This window comes from Scomber japonicus, chromosome 11 (genome assembly GCF_027409825.1).
Source record: "Scomber japonicus isolate fScoJap1 chromosome 11, fScoJap1.pri, whole genome shotgun sequence".
NCBI classification, from domain to species: Eukaryota; Metazoa; Chordata; class Actinopteri; order Scombriformes; family Scombridae; genus Scomber; species Scomber japonicus.
Genome location: NC_070588.1, coordinates 9,990,645 through 10,013,232, shown reverse-complemented (window position 1 = coordinate 10,013,232; position 22,588 = coordinate 9,990,645). Strand labels below are relative to the sequence as shown.

The 22,588-nt window shown below is 38.8% G+C and overlaps 1 protein-coding gene across 1 annotated transcript in view; it reads left to right on the top strand.

The window, feature by feature from the left end:
* Positions 1 to 22,588, top strand: part of LOC128368334 (partitioning defective 3 homolog B-like) — a 140,262-nt gene that overhangs the window by 68,207 nt on the left and 49,467 nt on the right. The window contains exons 6-12 of the mRNA XM_053329123.1: positions 1,260 to 1,330; positions 9,442 to 9,525; positions 10,481 to 10,606; positions 14,403 to 14,661; positions 16,054 to 16,162; positions 17,393 to 17,532; positions 17,701 to 17,829. Coding sequence (XP_053185098.1) covers positions 1,260 to 1,330; positions 9,442 to 9,525; positions 10,481 to 10,606; positions 14,403 to 14,661; positions 16,054 to 16,162; positions 17,393 to 17,532; positions 17,701 to 17,829 — 918 coding nt within the window. The remainder of the gene's footprint in view (positions 1 to 1,259; positions 1,331 to 9,441; positions 9,526 to 10,480; positions 10,607 to 14,402; positions 14,662 to 16,053; positions 16,163 to 17,392; positions 17,533 to 17,700; positions 17,830 to 22,588) is intronic.

Sequence of the window (22,588 nt, the reverse complement as noted above, 5' to 3'; positions counted from 1 at the left end):
CTGTGCATTAGATTAGATCAGGTCTTGCTGAGCAGCCTCTGCCATCAGTGTATGAGTGGTCATAAGACTATAAAGGTGCTATATTAATGCAGTCCATTCACTATTCACTTTATTATGATGTTTTTATGTATATGTAAAATTAGATTGGAGCTGTTTTTATATGCAAATAGGGAAATTATTGTTTCACACTGAAGGCTTTATTAATTATAATAAGTACTGTTGAAGGCACTCATTTATCTTAGAAATTGGATAATTAACCACAAGAACAGATACAAATACCCCTCAATAAGAGTTTGCAATGAGATTCAGAAGCTAGTAGACAAGCAGCTGGTGCAGAGGCGACATCAGGCCCTTTTGTCTCTATAGATCAATTAAATCAATACTTCTCCTTCATAGTGTTTAAAAGCTACAAAATGCCTTAAAATATGATTAACTTCACAAAGGTGGGGTTTGTTGCAGGGTTCTTCTGATTGTGTTAAATTGAACAGATATTTTATGTGTGTGGTGTCAACCCATCGGACTAACAAATGAAGGAGTGATGAGATGCGGAAAAAGCACCTGCATTCATACGTGCATACTGTCTCAGGTTGAGTATTAGATCATTCATCACTCTTTTTACATGGAGTATGAAATCTAGTCCTTGCGTAGCTCACCTCCCTGTATTGCTAACACAGCAATCACACACACGTCATGCCAGCCCTGTGTCATTTTATAAAGTAATAATTAGAGCTCCCTTGGCTCACATTTACACTCTTTCTTTCTTTTCACACCTTCTCTCTCTCTCTCTGAATTATCATGCTCATTGACTGTTATTTATTACTGCTTGACAACACTGTCTTCTTTCCTTCAAATATTAATTGATATTTTTCCATCACCCATCCATCAATTTAGCAGCTCCCTCACTCATCTATTCATTCATTCCCTTTATGTACTCCCCCATCTTTCAAATTAGCAAAGACATAGTTGTTAAGCTCAGGATTTCATTTTAGGTGTAGCATATTAAAAGCCCAAAATCAAAACAGAGGGAGCTCCTTTATTGCTCCTCTTACTCACTCATCTACAGCTTTTTTGTTGATTTATGCTGTTTATTAGTTCATCCATCCACATGAATGTTATCTCTCAACTTTTTTTTTTCTCTTTCTCTTTCATCCATGGACTACTCCACTTTCTGACAGATGGGATGTGTTCTTTTTATTGTCTCCTCTCCAAATGCCGTTTACTGACTTACAGGAAATCTATTCTGTGTGTGTTCTCTGCAGGCGGCCAGTCCTGCTGCAGAGAGGCCAGCAGGGGTGGAAAAAGCCCAAGGCAAACATACCTTCAATGGCAGGTCAGTGTGTTTTTGTGTTTGTGGGAGAGTTAACTTTTGTCCATGTGGATTATTTTTAATTATTTGTGCTGATTGTTTATGTTAATAAACTACCATGTTGTGTTTGATTACATTTCCTCAATAAGTAACTCTATCTCTCTGTCTGTATATTATGTAGTTGAGAGGGTAGTTGTTTTTTTTATGTGTGTGTTTGTCTCCGTACATGTTTATTGATGTTTGTGTGTGTGTGTTTCTGTCCTACTTTCTCTTCATTAAAGCTGTATTTTAATCTAGATCAAGGCCTTAACAGATACAGTTAGTGTAGAAACTCTCCATCATTAGCCCACTACAAAAGACTGCCAAAACAGGGTCAGGGTCACACACATACACACATACACACACATGCACATACACGCACGCACTCACACATGCACCAACAGACCAGCGTAAACTGGCATCCACACACAAGCACATAAATAAATAGCTACAAACACTTTTTTTTTTACAGGCAGACACAACTGAACACATAGCACACATACAAACACTAATGAGTGCTACATAATTAAGTGTTGGGGGTGCAGAATACCCTATGTCTCCCGTGGGCCATTTCAATCTTTGTGTGTGTGTGTGTGTGTGTGTGTGTGTGTGTGTGTGTGTGTGTGTGTGTGTGTGTGTGTGTGTGTGTGTGTTTGTGTGTATATGAGCTTATTTTTGCAGTGTGAGGGGCAAGACAATATGATGCCAGGCTGATTCCTTTTAACCAAGAGAAAGGACAGGCAGTTAACATAAATGTAGACCAATAGAGATCAAAGCACTCGCTAGGCACCTATGAATCTGTTTATGAATAATCAGTAAAAGGCATTGCTCATGTTAAGATGTTTGCTTGTGTTACCACTTGGACCGTTCAATTTACCAGAATATTCCTGTTTTTTCTGCATAAACCAGCGTAGTCCTAGCTTAGATTAAAACGCCCATCTCTACATTACTGCTGACTGACAGTTTCCCTTCAGTATTTAGCATCAAGTCTATCTCTCATGTTGCATAACACCTTTCAAAATATATATATATATATATTCTTAGCAGTGTAGTGTTTGCGGCGTAAATTGAGCTTTGGTGATTAAGTAGATGGTGGCAGTGGCCCTGCTTTTCATTGAAAGACGAAAAGCAATGACAGTAACAACAGTGACGAACCACTTCATGCAAGTATTGTTATCTTTAATGTCTACTTTATTATCTATTGAGTTAAACATGCAGTAGTTATCTGCCACCTTTCTCTTGCTGAATTGTTGTAATCTACATGCAATAAATACATTTCAGGAAGTCACAGCAGAAATGGAAATACAGTAGAGTGCCATTTCTTCTTCACTGGTTTTCTGTGGCTCGTCTGACACCGCTCTGCCAAAGTACAGCCCGACAGAGCTGCTCACATGGCTGTGGACACTTACACTTGTCTGTAGAGCTGCAACAATTTTACAGATTAATTGATAATAGTTATTTGCAGCCCTACTTGTCTTTATACTTCTAATGTTTCCATTTGTGTGAGCAGTTGTGTTGCTTCGCTTGATGGACACTGTTGTGTGATGTCTAACAATGTCACAGAATAAATAAAAAAATCACAATACTAGAGACTACTGGGCATCGGCACAAATTAAATTATCCAGGATACTTACAAAACCAAAGTGCCCGAACAGCTAAACCTAAGCCAGATACGTCAATAATATGACTAAGAAGGCATTCAGACTGTAAACAGCCCTGGGCTGTGTTAGTGGGCAAGTATTGCTTCAGGTATACCAGTGAGGCATGAAATATCACCCAGGAAGCCCAATTTTAGTAACAGATATGTGAATTCTAAAGGTCTATTAGATGCCACAAATTTATAACTCGAAAATATGGGCTAATGTTGGCTAATGTTGGCCTGAATGTGACCAAACCTAGGCAGTGAATGGGTCAGTTGTAAAGCAGTGTGTATGACAACACTGACTTCTGTTAATGGATTTGTATCATTCTGTGTTTTAGAAATCAACAGGTCACTATGGGCACAGTTAATTCATAAATAGTCAAACAAAATAATATGTCGTTAATCTCTAAAGAGTGCATACAGGGAGAGAGAATTAGAGCTTTGTGGAGAGAATAATGCCTGACCTCAGCAGCTGTTTTAGACTCTCTCCATAGCAACCAGCTGCAACCACAGAGCACAGAGATTAGATCACACACACATGCACACACATGCATACTCATATTCACTCATATTCATTGCAGACTGCATAAAGGCACTTGCTGTGCAAGGTTAGGGCATTGACTGAAGAGACTTGTTTCTTTCTCTTGTATCTGTTGAGCTGTATCACATTCAAAGTGTGACATTGAGTTACTGGGATACACAATCCTGTCACCTGAATTAATGATGGGAAGTAAATTCTGATTAAAGTACCCATCTAAATGGAAGTGAATTAGAGGTGTTGGAAAATGTGAGTTTTAACACACTTGTGTTATTGTACAGTTCAGTGCTGTGCAGTGAATGTAAATATAATAACTTAAGACAACACCCATTCTCATTAATTTCATTCTCTCAGTTTTTGTTTAGTGCAAATATATCTCCTCATGTGTACACACACACACGCACACATACACACACACACAAAAAACATCTCAGCTGTGAGTAATGTAAAAGTGATGTAATGGTTTTTGTGGTCGCCGGGGAAACGATCCTTGAAATTGCAAAAAAGTCCAAAATGACTAAAGGAACGCAGCTATAAATATTAGAACAGTAAAGCATAGGTTAAATGAATGTGTGTGTGTGTGGCTTTATATGAGTGTTTATATGAATGTTGCTTTATTGAAATAGCATTGCTGGCACATTATATTTCTTTGTGAAATAAGGCTGTGTTTTTGGAGGGGTTTTAGAAACCAGGAGGTGAAAAGGTAAATAGGTTTCATTGCATGCACAAGGCAAACTGAGTTTGAATGGAGTTTTAGGATAAACAGTTGTTATATATATGTCTTATTTTCAGATCTAACATCTCTATAAATCATCGGTGAGGATTCCTGTTCTCATAGTTTTGAAATACTTGCTCTGTATTCATCCATCTTTCCTTTGCTCCCTCCCCTCATTCCTTTGTTTCTTCCTTTTAGTTGATGCTTTCTCTGGTTTGCTACTCTTGATTTGATTTTGAGTTCTGACAGATTGGATTTGCTAAAATATCTTTCTTATTAGCAAAGAGCAGCGCACAAAACATTCAGGTACTGTAGCAGGTCAGCTGACACAGTATTAATTAGTAACGTTAATTCTGTGAGTAACTGTAGACCAAACCTAAACCTGTCTGTTCTCAGCAGACTGGTGTTTGTGTGCAAGCTGATCTTGCACTGTAAGGTAAGAAATAAGGAAAGATCCACCACTTTGTAAAACTGCTGTACCATCACTTGTAGACTGAGTGTTTTTTTAGTTTCCACAATTCCAGCAGAGTTAGAAGTCTTCTGATTATGTCGCTCAGTGTTAGGATTGATTTAATCTTTCATATCATATCAACAATTTGAGCTGGCTGGGCGATAATCATACCTATCCTGATAAAGCACATCTTAATACAATGAATAAATAGTTGGCCATCAAAGTTGTATTGATGGCTTGTAGATTTGGTGAGGGACATAGTCAATAACTTCAGCTTGTTAAAACAACAATTAATATATTATTGTATCACAAACTCCTAGCTCACAGGATGAACTTGATAAATTAGAACCAGGACCTTCCATATTTGGATCAAGAGGCTCTTAGAAAAGTTTGCCAAATTTAGCAGGCTGCATATTTAATCAACATTTAGGTAAAAAAAAAAGTGTTGGATGTGATTCTATAACAGCATGTACACAATATTAATTCTAACTCTTTGATGTGTCGCAATTACTTTTTCCCTTTTCACATCATTACCTCCCACACAATTAATACTTCCAATAATGTATTTGTTGGGGCCAAAATTAGTGTTTTACTGCAACTTTGGAAGCTACTTGGGCTTTTGAACTCTAGGCCAGTAGGGAGTAACAACATCACTTTGGCACAATAGTTCTTCAAACGTGAACAGGACTGGAAGCTATAGATAATATATCAACACACCTCCAATACAAGTCAACCTTCATCATGTGTTCGGTGCATCAAACCCACTACAACAAACCATGAACACACAAACAGTCATCTGCTTATCGTTACTGTTAATCCCATAAAGAACACTCAAGCCATCCATTCACCACAGTGCCAGTGCTAATTGGATAGGCCTGTTAATGTAATATATATCTACAGATGGTTATTGTCGATGCTAATAAACGGTGTACTCGTTCATTCATCAAATAGCTACCGTTTTTTAATATGTTTGTGTATTTGCATACATTAACATTTAGGAGAATTGTACATTTTTACTGTTTTGCATTCCCTTTGCTCCCTACGTCTTTGGCGCTCTGCACTTTGAAGACCAGCTTGAAAAGAATGAGAGAGAGCATAGGACTAAAAAAGAAAGAAAGAGAAAGAGAGGAGAATAAGAAAATGGATGAGAGGGTGGAATGCAGTGAGAAGAAGAGTGGTTTTGGTAATGCACATCCTCCTTTTTGTTTTTTGTTAGGTCTCCTCTGTGTTTCTGTCTTTCATAGTGAGGATCAGTGAAGTGGCAGGTGGATAAAGAGAACACCTGCTCTCTTCATCTCTCTCTCTCTCCGCTACTCTCTCTTTTCTCCCTCTCCCTCTCGATACGTTTGGCTCTTTTTACCACTGTCTCTTGTTCGCTCTCATTGTGCTCCCTCTCTCTTTTTCTCAAGTCTTACCCATTTTGTCTGTGCACCCCCCACCACCACTTAATTTTTTTTTTTTTTTTTGCATTGATGCAGCCTGTCAAACATCTCACAAAAAATAAAAAAAAAGGAAATGTAAATGGATCTCAAGTGCTTGCGTGTGTATGTGTTCTAGTGGGAGTGTTAGAGATCAGAGGCAGAGCAGCAGGAAGGGATAGAGGGAGGGGTGGATGTTATTTTTCCTCTCATATTAATGCTATTCATTAGCCTTGTCTAATTAATTCAGTGCCTCCTCCTCCTTTCATTTCACTATATCTTGCTTCCAGACCTCACTTGCTTCCTACCGTTTTTTCCCCTCCCTCCTTTTTTTTCTTTTCTTCTTATTTTTTCCCTCTATCCTTTTTCTTCTTTTTATCCTCTTTTTTTCTTCTTATGTACCCCGTGTGATTTTTAGCCACAACTGTGGATCTATAAATGGTTGGCCCACTACTGTTTTTGAGAATTGAAATATCTCAACAATTACTGGAAGAATTGATATGAAATGTGGTAAAAATATTCAGGGTTTCCAGAAGATTAATCCTATTGACAGATTTTTATGCCTCCGTGCCAGCGACAGCTTTGGCCTGAGGCATTACGTTGGCGGGTCCTCATACATCCGTCCATCCATACATCCTTTCCATTTTCCTGGACATGATATTTCAGCAACGCCTTTAAAGAATGTCTTAAAATCTGGCACAAACATCCACTTGGACTCATGGATGATAAGATTGTACTGGTAAAAGGTCAAAGGTCAAGATCATTGTGATGTCATGTCTGTCTCATTCTCATGAACGTGATATCTCGCTGACTGTTTAAAGGACACACATTTTTCCAGTTGTTAACATATATACAAAACCAGCTTGGAATGTGTGTATCTGGTATGATATCAGGAGACATTTTAGCCTTCATTTTCCCTTAACTAGGGCAAGGTGATATGGGCACAGTTTTTTGATGCCTATAGCAATACCTCAATATCAATATTGTGATGATATTGTAGGGTTAGGGTTAGGGATAGAACAGCTAGCATAGCCTGGTAAGTTCAGAAAATTACATCACTTTAATGCAGCTTTTAAAACCAGGAAAAGACAGCACTTACGCCAAATCACGATATTGTGGTATCCACAATAAGATATCTAGTCTCATATCATGATGTCCATATAATATTGATATATTTCTCAGTCCTCCCCACTGCCGCCATTATTTTCTCTGTCTCCTTTCCTTTCTATCCTCCCTTTTTTTCTTCTCCATTCCTTGCCTTCTTACACTTTCATTCTCCCTCTTCCATCTTCCCTCTGGCTTCCCCTCTCGTGAAGTCCCTTGTTTCTTATTGTCTGGATTAACTTAAATTTGCTGAGTGGCGATGAGGCAGCACCGGCTTTGTTTGTGTGTAAGTGTGTTTGGGAGAGAGAGAGAGAGACAGACAAAAGAGAGGAAGAGAGAACTTGTTTTTGCACTTGGCATCTTCTTCCCCTGTGCCACCCATCATCATCAACCACCCTCTCTGGAGTTTATCAGCATCTGTACTGCTATCAGTTCACGGTGGTTTAGGGATGGATGGATGGTCTAGAAAGAGAGAGAGGAAGAAGGAGAGAGGAAGACAAAATGGGCAGACGGCATTAGAGACACAGAGAGAGGAGAGGGTGCAACTAAAGAGCATAAAACTAAGTTCAGACAAACTCACTTGGATAAAACACACACACAGACACACACACACACACACACACACACACACACACACACACACACACAGGGAGCAGAGAGAAGGTCATGGGAGGATTAATGGCTGTGCTCTGATAGATAAACTAATCAAACAAACAAAGGCTTCAACATGCGCACACATTAAAACACAGACAGAATGTAAAGCAGACACACACTTGGAATAATACAAACTAAACAGAGACATTGAGAGATTGAAAAAGAGGAAGAAGCCCATAGAGATGAATGGCACAAAATAAGTTCTGACAAAACACGTACACACGCTCACAGAGCACTCTGTAGTTTTGTTGACTTTGAATAGAAAGTCGGCATTCCTCTCTCTAAGGGCTGGGTTCACAGACGTGGATTAAGTCCTTGACAACAAAATTAAAAAAAAGTATTTTTAGCATAGTGAATCACATGGAAAGTGATGTGTCAATAGTAGTTTTGAAAAGTTTTCTTTAACAGCTTTGTCTGTGTGTTTGTATTTGTTTGCAACCATGCATTCTTTGTCTGAGGCCTTGCCTTGCCTCACAATCACGTTTTATTTTCTCAGGTTTTTGTCTGTCTGTCTGTCTGTCATAAATATACCAAGTATTAAAGTGTTGCATGACTCACTGTCGGTCACTAGGCTTTCCACATGGGTGCGTGTTGCACTGATGATGCAGGATGGCAGTCACCAAAACTGTCCAACTAATGAGTTACCTGTCAGTCTGTATAATTTCATTTTTACAGCTCCTGTAAAAAGGGCAGCATAAATATAAGCAGGAGCAGAAGTAAAAGGAAGACTTTGGTCCAGGAGAAAGTGCCTCTAGTCTTGTTAAAAAATCAATAACTCATCTTCTTAGTACCTAAATGTAAAATATTGTACAATATTCATCAGTAGTCTGTTGTGATTTGTCTACATCCTAGGATCAACATTATGCATAATGACAACAGAATGAGCCTAGTTTATATTCGCTCCTCTTGTTCAACGCTGGCAGGTTTCCAGTTTCATTCATCCATGTCTTTATAGTTGGCACACAGCTTGTTCTTGCCATCAAGAATTGTGTACAGTTAATGTGGTGCAATTCCACAAAGCTTAACAACAGAAAGAATCAAAATATCACAAACCACTGATGCAGTGATTGTTCAGTATAATCCTAGTCACAGGTGTCCATTGTCCATTTGCTTTTTTTATATGTTGTGAGGTTACATGAGGCACTTACTTATGGGCTGCTCCATTGTAGCTTAGACAGGCATCCTGTGCTGTATTTATGTCAGATGTTATATGTTTTGTGTGTTGTGTTGTGTGTTGTGTGTGTTTTCATGCTTGCTGCAGCACAAATTGCCCATCTTGGGACAAATAATACATTGAACTTTAACTTGAACTTGCTTTCAAATAGATGAACTGTATGTGCTGTACCAGTATCAGTTTGTTGCTTAACACCACAGAACACACACACACACACACACACACACACACACACACTGGCTGGCAGTTGTGCTAAATCAAAGATGCCCTTTATTTCAGATTGTGAACGTGTGTTGGATTTTAGTATACTAACAGCAAATATTTTATTTTTGTCCCACTGGTGTGATTTCTGTTGTGTGTATATTTGTGTTTAACTATGTGCATGTGTGTGTGTGCGCAGCCTGACCAGAACAGTGGAGATCCTGGGAGAGGACAGTCCTTTGGGGATCCATGTGGTTCCCTACAGCTCATCCCTCAGTGGACGGTGAGTTGTTTTTCCTCCATGTGTTCAGATATCTTTGATGAAATGCTCTTAAATTTGTCCTGTAACCTTAAAAACACCTGATGAGTTATATTATGGTAATCCTGTTCCTGCACTTGTAAGGAAGGGCCTGAAGGAAGGGCAATGCACTGCACAAACCTGGCAATAACAAGACACACAAATACACACGCAATGGAAAAAAAAAAGAAGAAAATGAAAAAAAAACTGCACAGCTATGCAGGGCTTTTATTTGGGTGTGGGACAGTCAGACAGTGGACGGGGATTTCCTAAAGGAAAGCAGGATGAGTTTTTATGGCTGTTCTCATGACTCACCTGACCCTGCCAATCTCCTTATTAAATTCCTCTCTCTCTCTCTTTTGTGCTGTCTCTCCTTTCACTGCCCCCTCCTCTGTTTTTCCTGAAGACCTCCTCCATCTTTTTCCACCATTTACCATCACCTTTTCACCTTTTAACCTAGTTTTAGCAGCTCTTTTGGCAGCTGAAGTCTGTGTGTGTGTATGTGTGTGTGTGTCCGTGTCATCTCTGCTTTGTTAAGCTTTGAGTTGGCAAGACTTTCTGTGTATTTTTCTGTTTGATTAGCTCTTCCTGTCCACCCAGTCTTCCATCTTCCTTGGCTGTCCACCTTTCAGATTATCCTACCAGTGTACCAGAGTCTACTTGTGGCCATTGTGCTCCTACACTGCTTATTATCACTTGATTGTGGATCATATAAGCACTTATAGAAATCCACAATTGGTAATCGACAGACAGTATGGGGTTTCAAATATGTGTGTTTCTGACACACTGTAGCCAGGTCTTAGTGCACTATATCCCCCCTCAGACACAAGAATGTGGTTGTGTATGCATACACAGGTGCATTGTAGACATGATGTAAACATTCCCAATGATTTATTCAGTGTATAACCTCTCTTTCTGTCCTTGCTCACTCTCCTGACAGGCCTCTCGGTCTGTACATCCGTGGAGTGGAGGAGGAGAGTCGATCAAGGAAGGAGGGATTGTTCCAGGAGGACGAGTGCATCGTCAAGATCAACAACACTGACCTCATGGACAAGACGTTCAGCCAGTGAGTGCAACGCAACTTGTGTGTTTTGTGCCTCTGTGATGAATTAAATAGTGTGTCAAGAGGATAATAGAGAACTAAATAAATGTAGCTGTCTCTACACCAGCTCATAGTTTAAAAAATGTATTGATCTATAGATCGTGAAGAAGTTCTATATTACATCTAATTATATGTGTTATAGGTTTTTTTCTATGATTTTAGGGTTTTGAAGAGAACCGGTCCTAATTATGTAAAGGACAGGTTCACCCAAATTACCAATCACGTTCTTAAATACCTCTGTTCACCTAAGCAGTAACATTTGGTTTTATTTGCCCTTGATTTAATGTGTCTGGCTCTACTGTAGGATTTCCCAATACGATGGCAGTGTATGTACATGTTACTGTAAATCACTTGAGACATGGCCAAAACTAACAAAACAACAATATATTTTTTATAATTTTTGGTTTTCAATTTCTCCCTTTAAATATACATTTAAAGAACATGTAACATTATCAGTATATTATAAGAGGAAAGGAAAAACAAGCTCTATAGTAGGTGTTTATGTGGGTAGATGCATATAACATATAAAACATATTGAATCTAGACCAGGCCTCTCTTTTCTTCTGGTTTTCCCTGCTGTCTTTCTGTGTACCTTGTTTGTCCTTTTCCATATTCAGAAGGGTTTATATCACTGTTGTACTGCCATCACTGAGAACACCAAAAAGACACTCGGCAGATGTTTGGAGACCGGTGCATCCCAAATTATCAGTGTGGGTGTGTGTCTGTTAGAATTGGCCTTTGTGTCTGTTCATTCCTCTCAGGAAAAATGTGTCCAAGATTCATTTGAGACCAGATGTTTCTCGTAGAGTTTGCTCACTGTGTCATTGAAACACCCCGAAAAGAAGTGCATTAACATGATAGTATTTGGGGATGTAATGTGATTACAGAGCATTAAAATGACAAAAGACCCACCTGTAAAAAACGATTGCCACAGATTACAAGGAGCGATGCGGATGTTTTAATGATTACAGCGCATTACAATGTCTATACAGTCTACACAATACTCCTTGTCCAGTGTTCAGTGTGGTAATGAGATTATATGTGAGGTATTTTATGCTGTACTGTAGGTAAATGGATTATATCCGGAGGGGGTGGCACCTATTGTTCAAAGACAGGTGTATAGTCCAGTGTGCACTCTCTCACCAACACCAATACGCACACACACACACACACGGACATGTTTTTCTCCCACACACACTCAACTTAAAACAAACATCCTTATATATTTGAGTAAACGGACAAAACAACGGAGTAAACAGACAAATTCATTATCAATTAAACTAACTGGTCTTTAATCTTGTATATGTAGAAAGGCCATTTGTACATGGTGACAGGTTTGAGAGTGGTCTGTGACGCGCATGCATGCACACACGCGCGCACACACACACCCACACACGCCCACATACGCACACACACGCACACACACGCACACACTTGCCAGTATTGTTCTGTCATGGCAGGTGAATTGAGATACAGTATGTAGCTTGGTAGCTTGGTCCAGGGAAATATGTGTAAGTAGGCCATTTACAAGACTACTGATCCCTATGAGCACCATAAACACACACACACACACACACACACACACACACACACACACACACACCACATTTGTCCCAGTAAGGCAGCTGTATTTAGGCAGCCTGCTTGATTAGAATATCTCTTACACAAATGTGAGTCCACACCTTGTCCAATCAGAATAATGATGTCGTCTGTGCACAATAGTCCCTATACGCACATCAACACACACACGGCTCTCACATGTTGTTTCATTGTACTGCATTGTGGTTTTAATACAATGCAAATCTATACAAGTGTCATTCAGCTAGGTGTGACACAAGCATTTGCTCAGACTGCCTAGAGTATTTAATGGTATTAATATGCAAATGCTGTCTTAGAAGAGTAAGAAGAAATGACCCCCCCCCCCCCCCCAAACACACACACTTAGACCCCATTCAAACCATTTTTACATAGCACATTATTCACAGAAGTTGGCCTTGGATTTATATGCAAAATAATATTTAAATGTGACCCTCAGTGTGGTGTGAAGCAAGCAAAGGTATCATTTTTATACTTTCAATTTTGACCCTCCACCATCTAATTACTTGTGTAATGTGTTGAGAAAAAGTAAGAACTAAATACCCAAGACACAGTATTATTAATGCCAAAAATAAAATATACAACAGTACTTTAAATACTTTAAGTAAAGTTGAGTTCCACTGGTTGATTGATTGATTGATCGATTGATTGAGATGGAAACTTCCCCACAACGCCATTGTATCACCAGATTTACACCCGTAATGTCAAATTCATATTATTATTGTGTATCTATTAAAGTATTAAATGGTATATTACCTTTATCAATGACTCTCTAAACATAGTCTCTAGCTACGGAAATATTATGATAATTTAGCATCTAATAATAATCTAAGCGGAAAACAATATGAGTTTAACCTAATAAAATTTAAATGAACCAGATTTTCTCTGTTGGTTATCTGAGGTGAGTAATGATTCGTACCTATGGCTCCTGACACAATGGCCCCTCTAATTTACTTAACATAATCTGATAAAAAGTAATTCTCAGCAAAATTGTCTCTTTTATACATCATGTGATAATAATGGTCTTGTGTACAGGTGTTGTGTCTCTGTGTTCTGTCTCCTTCAGTTTATCTCGAAGCATAATGAGGTTAAAAGAAGCAACCGGCACAGTGACCCACCATAAGAACCCATTGACACATGGGAAAAGATAGATATATACAGTTTATATGTGTTCAAATACAGTTGACATATCATGGTGTGCATCCCAGTATTAGACAGGACTAATAGTTTTACTTTCTTACATGAGAGCGGAATCTCTTAATAAATCTGTGCACTTGGGTTACATGAAGTAATAATTGGGCTCCAGGTTCTCGATATTCTGCTTTTCTATGTTTCTGTTCTTGTATAGACATTTAAGATCTCACATTGCGTACTAGTAACTTCTGATAAGCAGTTGTCAGCAGTTTATTTAAGATCCCTTATTTAACCCCCCCCCCCCCCCCCAACTCAAGTCAGTTTGTCAGTTGTACAGTAGTGATACTCCTCAGTCATTGAGTTGACAGTCACTCGAAATCCATTTAGTTAACCTGTTGAGCAACACTGTCCCACTTTAGCCTGTTTTCAGGGTCACTCATACTCATTCTGACTTTTTAAATATTAACTTCCTAAAAATGAGACCAGGGTTATGACTGTTATGACTGACAGAAGGTTTTAAATAACTGTAACCTTCTTATTTTGGGTACAATATTTTCAGGCTTTTGCACAAAAATTGGATGGCTGGTAAGAAGTTAACATATCTTTATCAGCCTCTCATATGAGCCTGTGTATTATAATTTTCTGAAAATCGAAGGCTCCATTTAGATAATTAGCGATTAATTGGAACCCTTTTAATTTGTCATTTATAATCTGATTTATATCATATATCTTCTAATAAATCCTTTTTTTCTCTTAATTGAGTTATACATGCTTCCATAATTACATTGCTTGTTACAGAGATTGGTAACATCATACTGTATGTAATTGTGATTAATGGCATAATCAGTGTAATAAATGATACACGTGTCCTACATAGAGCACACGTACTTTAACCACTTGTTGAACAAAACTTTTTTTTTTTCCCTCTCCTCCTCACATTTCTGGACAATCACCCACTTCTCTCTCTCTCTCTCTCTCTCTCTCTCTTTTCCTCTCGTGCTCTCTCTCTTCTTCTCCTTCACCTTCTCAGAGCCCAGGAGGTGTTTCGTCAGGCGATGCGTTCCTCAGTCGTCCGTTTGGAAGTAATTCCCTCCTCCAACAGAGAACGCTATGAGAGGAGTCTGATTGGGCAGCTGGTTAACAACAGCGCCGGCCCTGACAGCAGCCCCCGAGTTACCAAGACCAAAGAACCGCCTCCACCTGTCAAAGCCAAACCCATGTTTAAACCCTCTGAGAATCCAGCCATGCGATTGGCAGAGGACGCTGCCACTCTGGAAGCTGCTGCCAGTGTAAGTTGTTCTGCTTTATCTTCAACCTGACATCAACGGACATCTTGACGACCACATTCTGCAGCCTCCCTAAGTCGATAGATTTTGCTCAGTTATCATTACAACTCAGCCACTGACCCATTGAGAAAAAACTCAACCCAAAACCTTAAGTTGATATTTACAAACTGTTAAAGTTAATCACTAGTCTCAGTCCTAATATAGACATCACAATGGTGCCCAGTGTGATTTAAAATTTGATTTCCACAAAAAAAGTAGACAAATATACAAATCAATGGATAAAAATGTTTTATTTACTCTTTGAATGAATGAATTTGATTAAACATTATTAAATAAATATAGAAATAGCAGATACATTGGACCAGAAGTTAAATCAACAAAAGCTATCTACACAAATTTGAGAACTTTCTTGGAGAACATACACACCTAAATGTTTCCCCAGACATTGACAACTTGTTCATGAACTAAAATGTATGATTGCTTGAAGGTATTAACATCCATGATTTTAGGGTTTTGGCACACAATATTGGCCCTCTGTATCAATCCCACATTATTATTATTATATATTTTCATTAGATTTCTTTCTTGCCAAGTCTTTCTTATTCAAACACATGTAATTGTGTCGTCAACATAACCATGGTGACACGGCTGACATCTGAAAAAAACAGCTGGCATTGAGGCAACAGTTACTTAGCAACAGCTGATAATCAAACTCATTTCTTCTGGGCACCAAACTGAAAAAAAAAACAAAACAAAAAAACACACTTAACCAAAAAAAAGATGTTGTGATGCAGGTGTTGGGGCATATACATTAAAAAAATCATATTTTCATCAGGTCTTTACATTTGTTGTGTTGTTTTTAATCATATTTCCTTCACGTGTTTGACTTGGAAGTGATAAAAAAAACAAAACAAATCCCAGTGCTACTTTAGTATCTGTTTATCTAGTCAGTTAATCGGTGCTCTTTTGGTGCTCAAAGAACCAAAGAGTTGTTTGTTTGCTGTTGTTGGAAGCCGATGTGCAGCAAAACACTTGTCAGTACTGTTGATACATTTGGAAAATCCAACATCACTGTTGACTCTTTGCAGTCTAATGGAAGTTATTTCATAGTTCTTTTTGACAGGTCTTTGTTTTTAAAGTAACAACAGGAAATACTCCACATTTTCAATTCTGTAAACACATTTCAGTATGTTGACTCAATGATGACTCACTTGTATGTAATAGGCTGTTATTTCACCCAGCTCTAAAATGTTTTAAATGTCTTATGAATAAAATAAGAGTTCAATTCAAAAGTTCACAAAGCAATTTAAGTCCAAGAAATTTAGCAAGAAAAATGTAACAAAGTCAAATGGAGTGCTGTAAAAATGACTTAAATGCTCTTCATTTCCCATTTAGACTCCCAAGGGGAGGAGTGAGAGCCCTCTTTCTAAGAAAAGTCCCGCCCTCTCTAGCCTGGTGACCAATAAGAGAGGAGGACGGAGATTGAGGATTGACCTAAAGAAAGGTGAGGAACACTTGGTTTACACAACAGAGCCTCAGTCACAGAGCATTTACATATTAAAAAAGTTTGGTTATATTTAAAATAAATATACTACATTTTATGTAGTATTACCAAATTCCCAACTATAATATTTATATTTATAAATGTTGTGGTGTGTGGAGAGTATGTGCATAAATGTAATCTTTTCTTTTTTCTTTCTTTCACATTCGCTCTCTTAATTTTAAAATGCACATTATTAACCCTTTTTAGTTCTCATTTTCTGGATGTATGACATTGACTCACTTTATTTCTCATGCTTTTCACTCTATGTCTCCATTCTCTGGCTGGCTCTCCTTTCTCTCACCCTTCCTCTTTCCATTTTCCTGATTCCCTCTCTTCGAGGTCTATTAAGTTTTTATTGATCTGTTCATTTCTGCTGATATGAATTCATACTGGACCAAACTGCTGACTTGGCGCTGCTAAAGAGACCAGACTAAATGAGGTCTATAAAACACACAACTGGTCCCTGTGTCTGTGTGTGGTCTCTTTGTGTGCATGCATTCATGTTCATGAGTGCTTTTTTACACGTGTGTGTGCGCACATGTTTTTCACTGATTAGTATTTTAATCTTCCTCACTTCTCTTTCCAGAACATTCACCCCTCATTTCCGCTGTGTTACACTCATACCTCGTTTACTCTTTCCTCTTCAATTCCTTTTCCCTCCTCTCTGCCCCACACCTGAACCCATTTTTTAAACCTTCACACCTGCAGATACTGTAGCAGCAGCTATAGCTAAAGGGTTTAAAGCAATGCAGACATACACACACACACACACACACACACACACACACACACACACACACACACACACACACACACACACACACACACACACACACACACACACACACACACAAACAATCTCCTGAGGCTTTAAATGATCACATATACAGTATGTAGTCGGGAGCTGAGTCAACTACACTGTGTTAAAGTTCTCAAGAGTAGTTAAAGGTGTGTGTGTGTGTGTGTGTGTGTGTGTGTGTGTGTGTGTGTGTGTGTGTGTGTTTATGTGTTGGAGGATGACTGGGAGACTTTTAAGCTGTGACACAAATATAGAGGCAGGGAGTAAACAACTATACAGAATATTTGTGTCTTAACGTAGGCCTAGTAGTGATACTTTCACTTGCAGACTGTACTTCACCTCTCAGTTCTCATTTTCTGCTTGTATTTGCACATCTATGTATTTGTGTCCAGGTTCGGAAGGTCTCGGTTTTACTGTGGTAACCAGAGACTCTTCGGTTCATGGCCCCGGTCCTATTTTAGTCAAAAACATTCTGCCACGTGGAGCCGCTATTAAAGATGGACGCCTGCAGTCTGGAGACCGCATACTAGAGGTACAGGACATGTGTCATCATTTAACGAAGGACATCTACTATATCATGATTCTTTATTAGGATATTAAAGACATGAGGCTTTGAAACATTATGAATAAGGAGGAGAAGACAAGGAAAGAAGATGGTTATACTGACGATGGTGGTGTTTTTGGCTTTGTGTGTGCGCAGGTGAACGGTGTTGATATCACAGGAGTGGGCCAAGAGGAATTGGTGTGTATGCTACGAAGCACGCGGCAGGGAGAGAGTGTGTGTCTTGTGGTCCTTCGGCAGGAAGACATGTTCCTGCCCAGAGAAATGGTAAGAACCAATCACAATGCTTTATTCTACACCCTCAGCCAATTAAACAAGATTGTCTGGTTAAGCTGCAGTTATTAAGATTGTGTTTTCTTAACTAATTATCTAACAAGGCAGGCAGCAAATCATCACTTTTTATTTTCATACTTCAACTACCTCTAACTTTGCAATCTTTGGTCCAATCAACAGGCTTGCCTGGATGATGCACAGCTCAGAAGCCTATAGGAAAGCTTCTTTTTTTTATAAACATTAACCCCAATGTCAATAAGGGCTTTTCTGAATGAATCTGAAATATGATACAATTCCTTGTTCATAATGATAATGTTCTCCTTTTGAACTTGCCAAGTAATCATGTAATATAGTGTGAGCCCATTGTGAAGCTTTTTATTGATATTGGTAATATTTTGTGCCAGTCTTTCCTTGCAACTTTGTTTCATGCTGAATTTCAACACTGTTTTGATGAATAAACCTCTTCAATTCATTCTCCTACTATTTTTCCATGCTTTTTTTTTCCTTCAATCTGACTCTGGATGATCAACTAGTGTGCATGTACTGATGTTAATGATAGTTCTTTTCCAACTGTAGGTAACAATCTCTCATCTCAACTCAGCTATTCTTTTCTTCAATAACACAATAACTGGTTTTCTTTATCATAACATTTTCTCTATTTCTCTTTTTTATCTGCTTTCACTTTCATTGAGCAATAAATCTGTACCTCTTTCCCCTCATCCATTTGACTCAGGTCCCATCACATAATGGTCTGTTTCATACTATCATCACAATCATAGTTGCTGTTTTGGTAATGATGACTCTCACTTTTTTCCCTCACAACTTTGAAGTGTCAAGTTGTTTTTCCTCACACATGCATCCACGCTGACACAAAAAAAAGAATAACGAGGAGTCTCACTGTACTTCCTCAGAATATTATAAGACCACTGATTTCTATTTAGGTCAATTTGCTTTTGTCTCCTCTCGACCCATCACTTTTTGTCTTCGGTTCATTTTTTCCATCTGTCGCTATATTGTATTCGCCTTTTATGTTGCCTTTAGTGTATCTCTTCTTTCGTTCTGTGTCTTTCCGCTCCTGTCGACTGATGTTTCCTCAACGGCTGCCAGGAAGTTCCACACGCACACATGTGCAGGTGACCTTGAGACCCTGTAGGAAATTCTGTTTCTGCAGACAGGAAAGGGAGCGATGTGTCGGAGTGTGTACACGTGTTAACATTTTAGATCATTTGTGAGAGTCATATCCAGTTCAGAGTTTTCTACCTGCACGCATATGTCTGATCTTGATGGCAGTTTTCTTTGTGTGATGACCATGGATACCTTTTGTGAGTGTTGTAAGTGGTGCTGAATACCTCCACTCTTCGTCATGTTAAAAGTGTCCACTCAAAAGTTCAACTGATATTTCCCTACCACCTCACTGTGACACAGCAAATTATGCTCAAAAGCTCAGTTGGTGCCCATTTTCTTGGAGGAGTTAATTTTTTAATTCTTTTAAATTTAGACTTTATTTAACAAGGTTAGTCCCATAGAGATGGGCAGTGGGCATTCACATGGTAGCTGGACAAAAATATCACTCACTGGGTCAGGAAAGGGGAAACGGATCTCCCATTGGTCTAGTATTATTAATATAAAATGCCAGTATATTGTCCTTCAGCAAACAATCTACAACACAGCAAAATATATCCCAGAGGTATAAGTATTGTCTTTGTCTGTGGGGGCAATGCAAACCAGTGGATGGCTCAAGGACACTACTGGTGTTTATATATATATATATATATGGATGTGTGTGTGTGTGTGTGTGTGTGTGTGTGTGTGTGTGTAGGTATGCATGCTTATGCCAATTCAAAGACTTGGTACTCACATTTTGTTATATAAAATATAAAATAATGATTTATTTTGATGGACGGTGATGTTTATATCAGTGCAGTTTATGCAGACATTTATTGTCCTCGTTTCTCTTTTTCTCCGTTCTTTAATTTTTCACGAGGTTCGTTCTTCATCGTTGACAAAAACAAAACAAAAGGAGAAATTGATTTGATTTGATGGTGCTTGCAAGGAGGTGTTGGAGATATATCAGCACACTCTTCTAATGTGAGAGTTAGAGTTTCTGCGGTTGATGCTGAAAATAAATTAATGAGAATGCAAATTTCATCTTGATGAAATGGACCTGATGTGATGATGAGATGTATTGGACAAAAAGGCAGACTGATGAGGCTCCAGCCCCATGACCCTGAATAAAAGAACAAGTTTGAAAAATTGATGGATTGACTCTGCATTACAGTTTAGTGTGAAAACTGATTAATTACATGGGTGAGCTGCAGTTTCTCATAGGCGAGCTGAGCTCAGCTTGAATATATCAATCTAGGTAGATTGTGTGTGTGTGTGTGTGTGTGTGTGTGTGTATTTTGAGCATGTTGCTGTAAAGACTGTGGTAGTTGTGGGCCTGCAAACAGGACGCAGGACAAGTAATTCACCCTTTGGTGGTTTTGAGAAGTAGACATGAAATTAATTATTTTACCAACTCATTCACACCACTGTTACAATTTTTGAGTGAGTTTGGCGTGTGAGTGAAAGAGATAATCATTTCACACATTTTCTATTTAAAGTATTTATATCAACAGTCTTTTTTTGTGTCAGTCTCTCTCTTTCTATCTCTGAGTGAGTGTCTCTTGCTCTCATCCTGTCTTCCTGACAAACAGTAGGCCCCAGTAGAGCTCACCTCTGTCTAATTAGCAGCTGATGTTGTTCAGCAGTCACAACAGCTTTCTAGAACAAGAACAATTGCAGCTCTGCACAGTGAAGCTGTGAAAACACTTTTTAATTGAAGTTTTACACTTGTCGTAGTATAGTGCAATAAGTATTTGTGTGTATGTGTGGGAGGGGGGATTTCAAGACAGTGGTAGTCATCCTTTACCAGCTGTTGAGGGTGTGCTGTGACTAGTGTTGGCGCAGTTCATATTTGTACGTTTAAAACATTTTTATTGAACAATGAAACTCCTGATGAACCTTTTTTTTCTAATTTCCCTCCTTTCCTGAATTCTCTTCTACCTTTTTGGTTGTCTTTCTCCAACTCTTGAAGCATAGTAAATAATCTAGTAAACCCAATTCTTAAATACAGTTAACATTAAAAAATATTGGAGAATATTAACAAAACAGGTGTACAATACTGTACGTGTTGAGGAGGACACAACAGGGTGGGGCGAGTAACAGAGTTTAAGGGAGGTTCACAGACACACCCACCTGCATACATGTTTTCAAGAAATCTGGCAGTGACCTAACAGCAGCAATGTATCTTCCAGATATTTCCCCTCCACCTGTATCACTTCCTCAAACAAAAAAACATAATATCAAAATTCATGATGAACTTGATTGTCCCTCAGACGACCTAATTTCACACACAGAAGACATACAGAGGTGTTAATAAATAACATACCAAGGTTAAAGCCTTAACCTTAAAGCACATTGGCAGAGAGAATGATCACATCAATAGAGAACAGAAAAGAAATCCCTTTGCATACAAGATCATCAAGTGTCCATCCTGGTCTTACCTGCCTCTATTTATAAGATTTATTGACACTGGAATAAATAAGCTTTGGAAATCTATTAAGCGTGCAACTGGACTCCGAGCAGAGGGCAGTAGCTGTTACTCAGTGTGAAGAGCACTGGATTGCCTTAAGGTTGTCTGTTCAAAAGTAGACTGTAGGGACATATGCTGTTTTACCCCTATAATCCTCCATGCAGTCTGCATCAGTTGGACTAGTTCAGACTTTAGCTGCACAGAGAAATCAAGCTGTGATGCCGTGTCTGATAAGGCTCTCTAAAACTGCCTGCAACACCATCTCCTCTGTCTTATTAACATTCAGGACAAGGAGCTTGTCCTCACACCATTTCACAAACGTTTGTATCTGTGAATAGCAGTCAGATAGGTCATTGTCCTTTCTCATTAAAGCTAAAATGGCAGTTTCATCTGAGAGTGTGATGGGTTATAACTTCTACACTCATTAGCATATGAGGTGAAAAAGACAGGTGAACTGACACAACCCTGGGGGGCTCCCGCACTCAAGTTTCTAGGTTCTGAGAGAGTACCATTAATCCATTATCTACGCTTGGTTAAGGACAAAGTCATTATACGATGGGTTATTCTGGAAGGCAATACTGCCAAGAACCTTAGATATTGATCCACAATAAACGTTCACCTCTAATATTTGAGTGTATCTTATCTGTGTGTCATTGTGGTGGAGGTTCACAAAACACATAAGCAGCCACATTGCCAAGTCTGGATTGCCTTGTAGTAATTTTACACACCTTTTTTTGGTTTACAGTGCAAATAAAGTCTGTTCAAAACACTGAGCGCATACAAGCAAAGAATTTCACACCATGTTCGTATTTTCACACCTCGAAATCAAACATACGCCCTGTAGTATGATCACACCTAACTAGCTAGCACGTTCTCCAGATTGTCTATTTCACAGAAACGGCATTCACACAAACCTCCGCTCAACGTTTCAGCCATTTCCGCTGTGAATGTCTCACTGGACAGTCTCAGATTTTAGAGCAAGGTTACTCTCATTCTCACTTTTAAACAGGATCCCAAAATTCTCAATCATTTTCAGCAGAAAGACAGAAAGAGGCAATCCCCCCAATTTTCCAGCTGAGTACCACAGTTTCAGTTTTGAATGTATTGATCATCATCACAACTGCTTCACATTCAGCTGCAAACTGCCTGTGGACGAATACAGTTGATCATTTTTTTTTT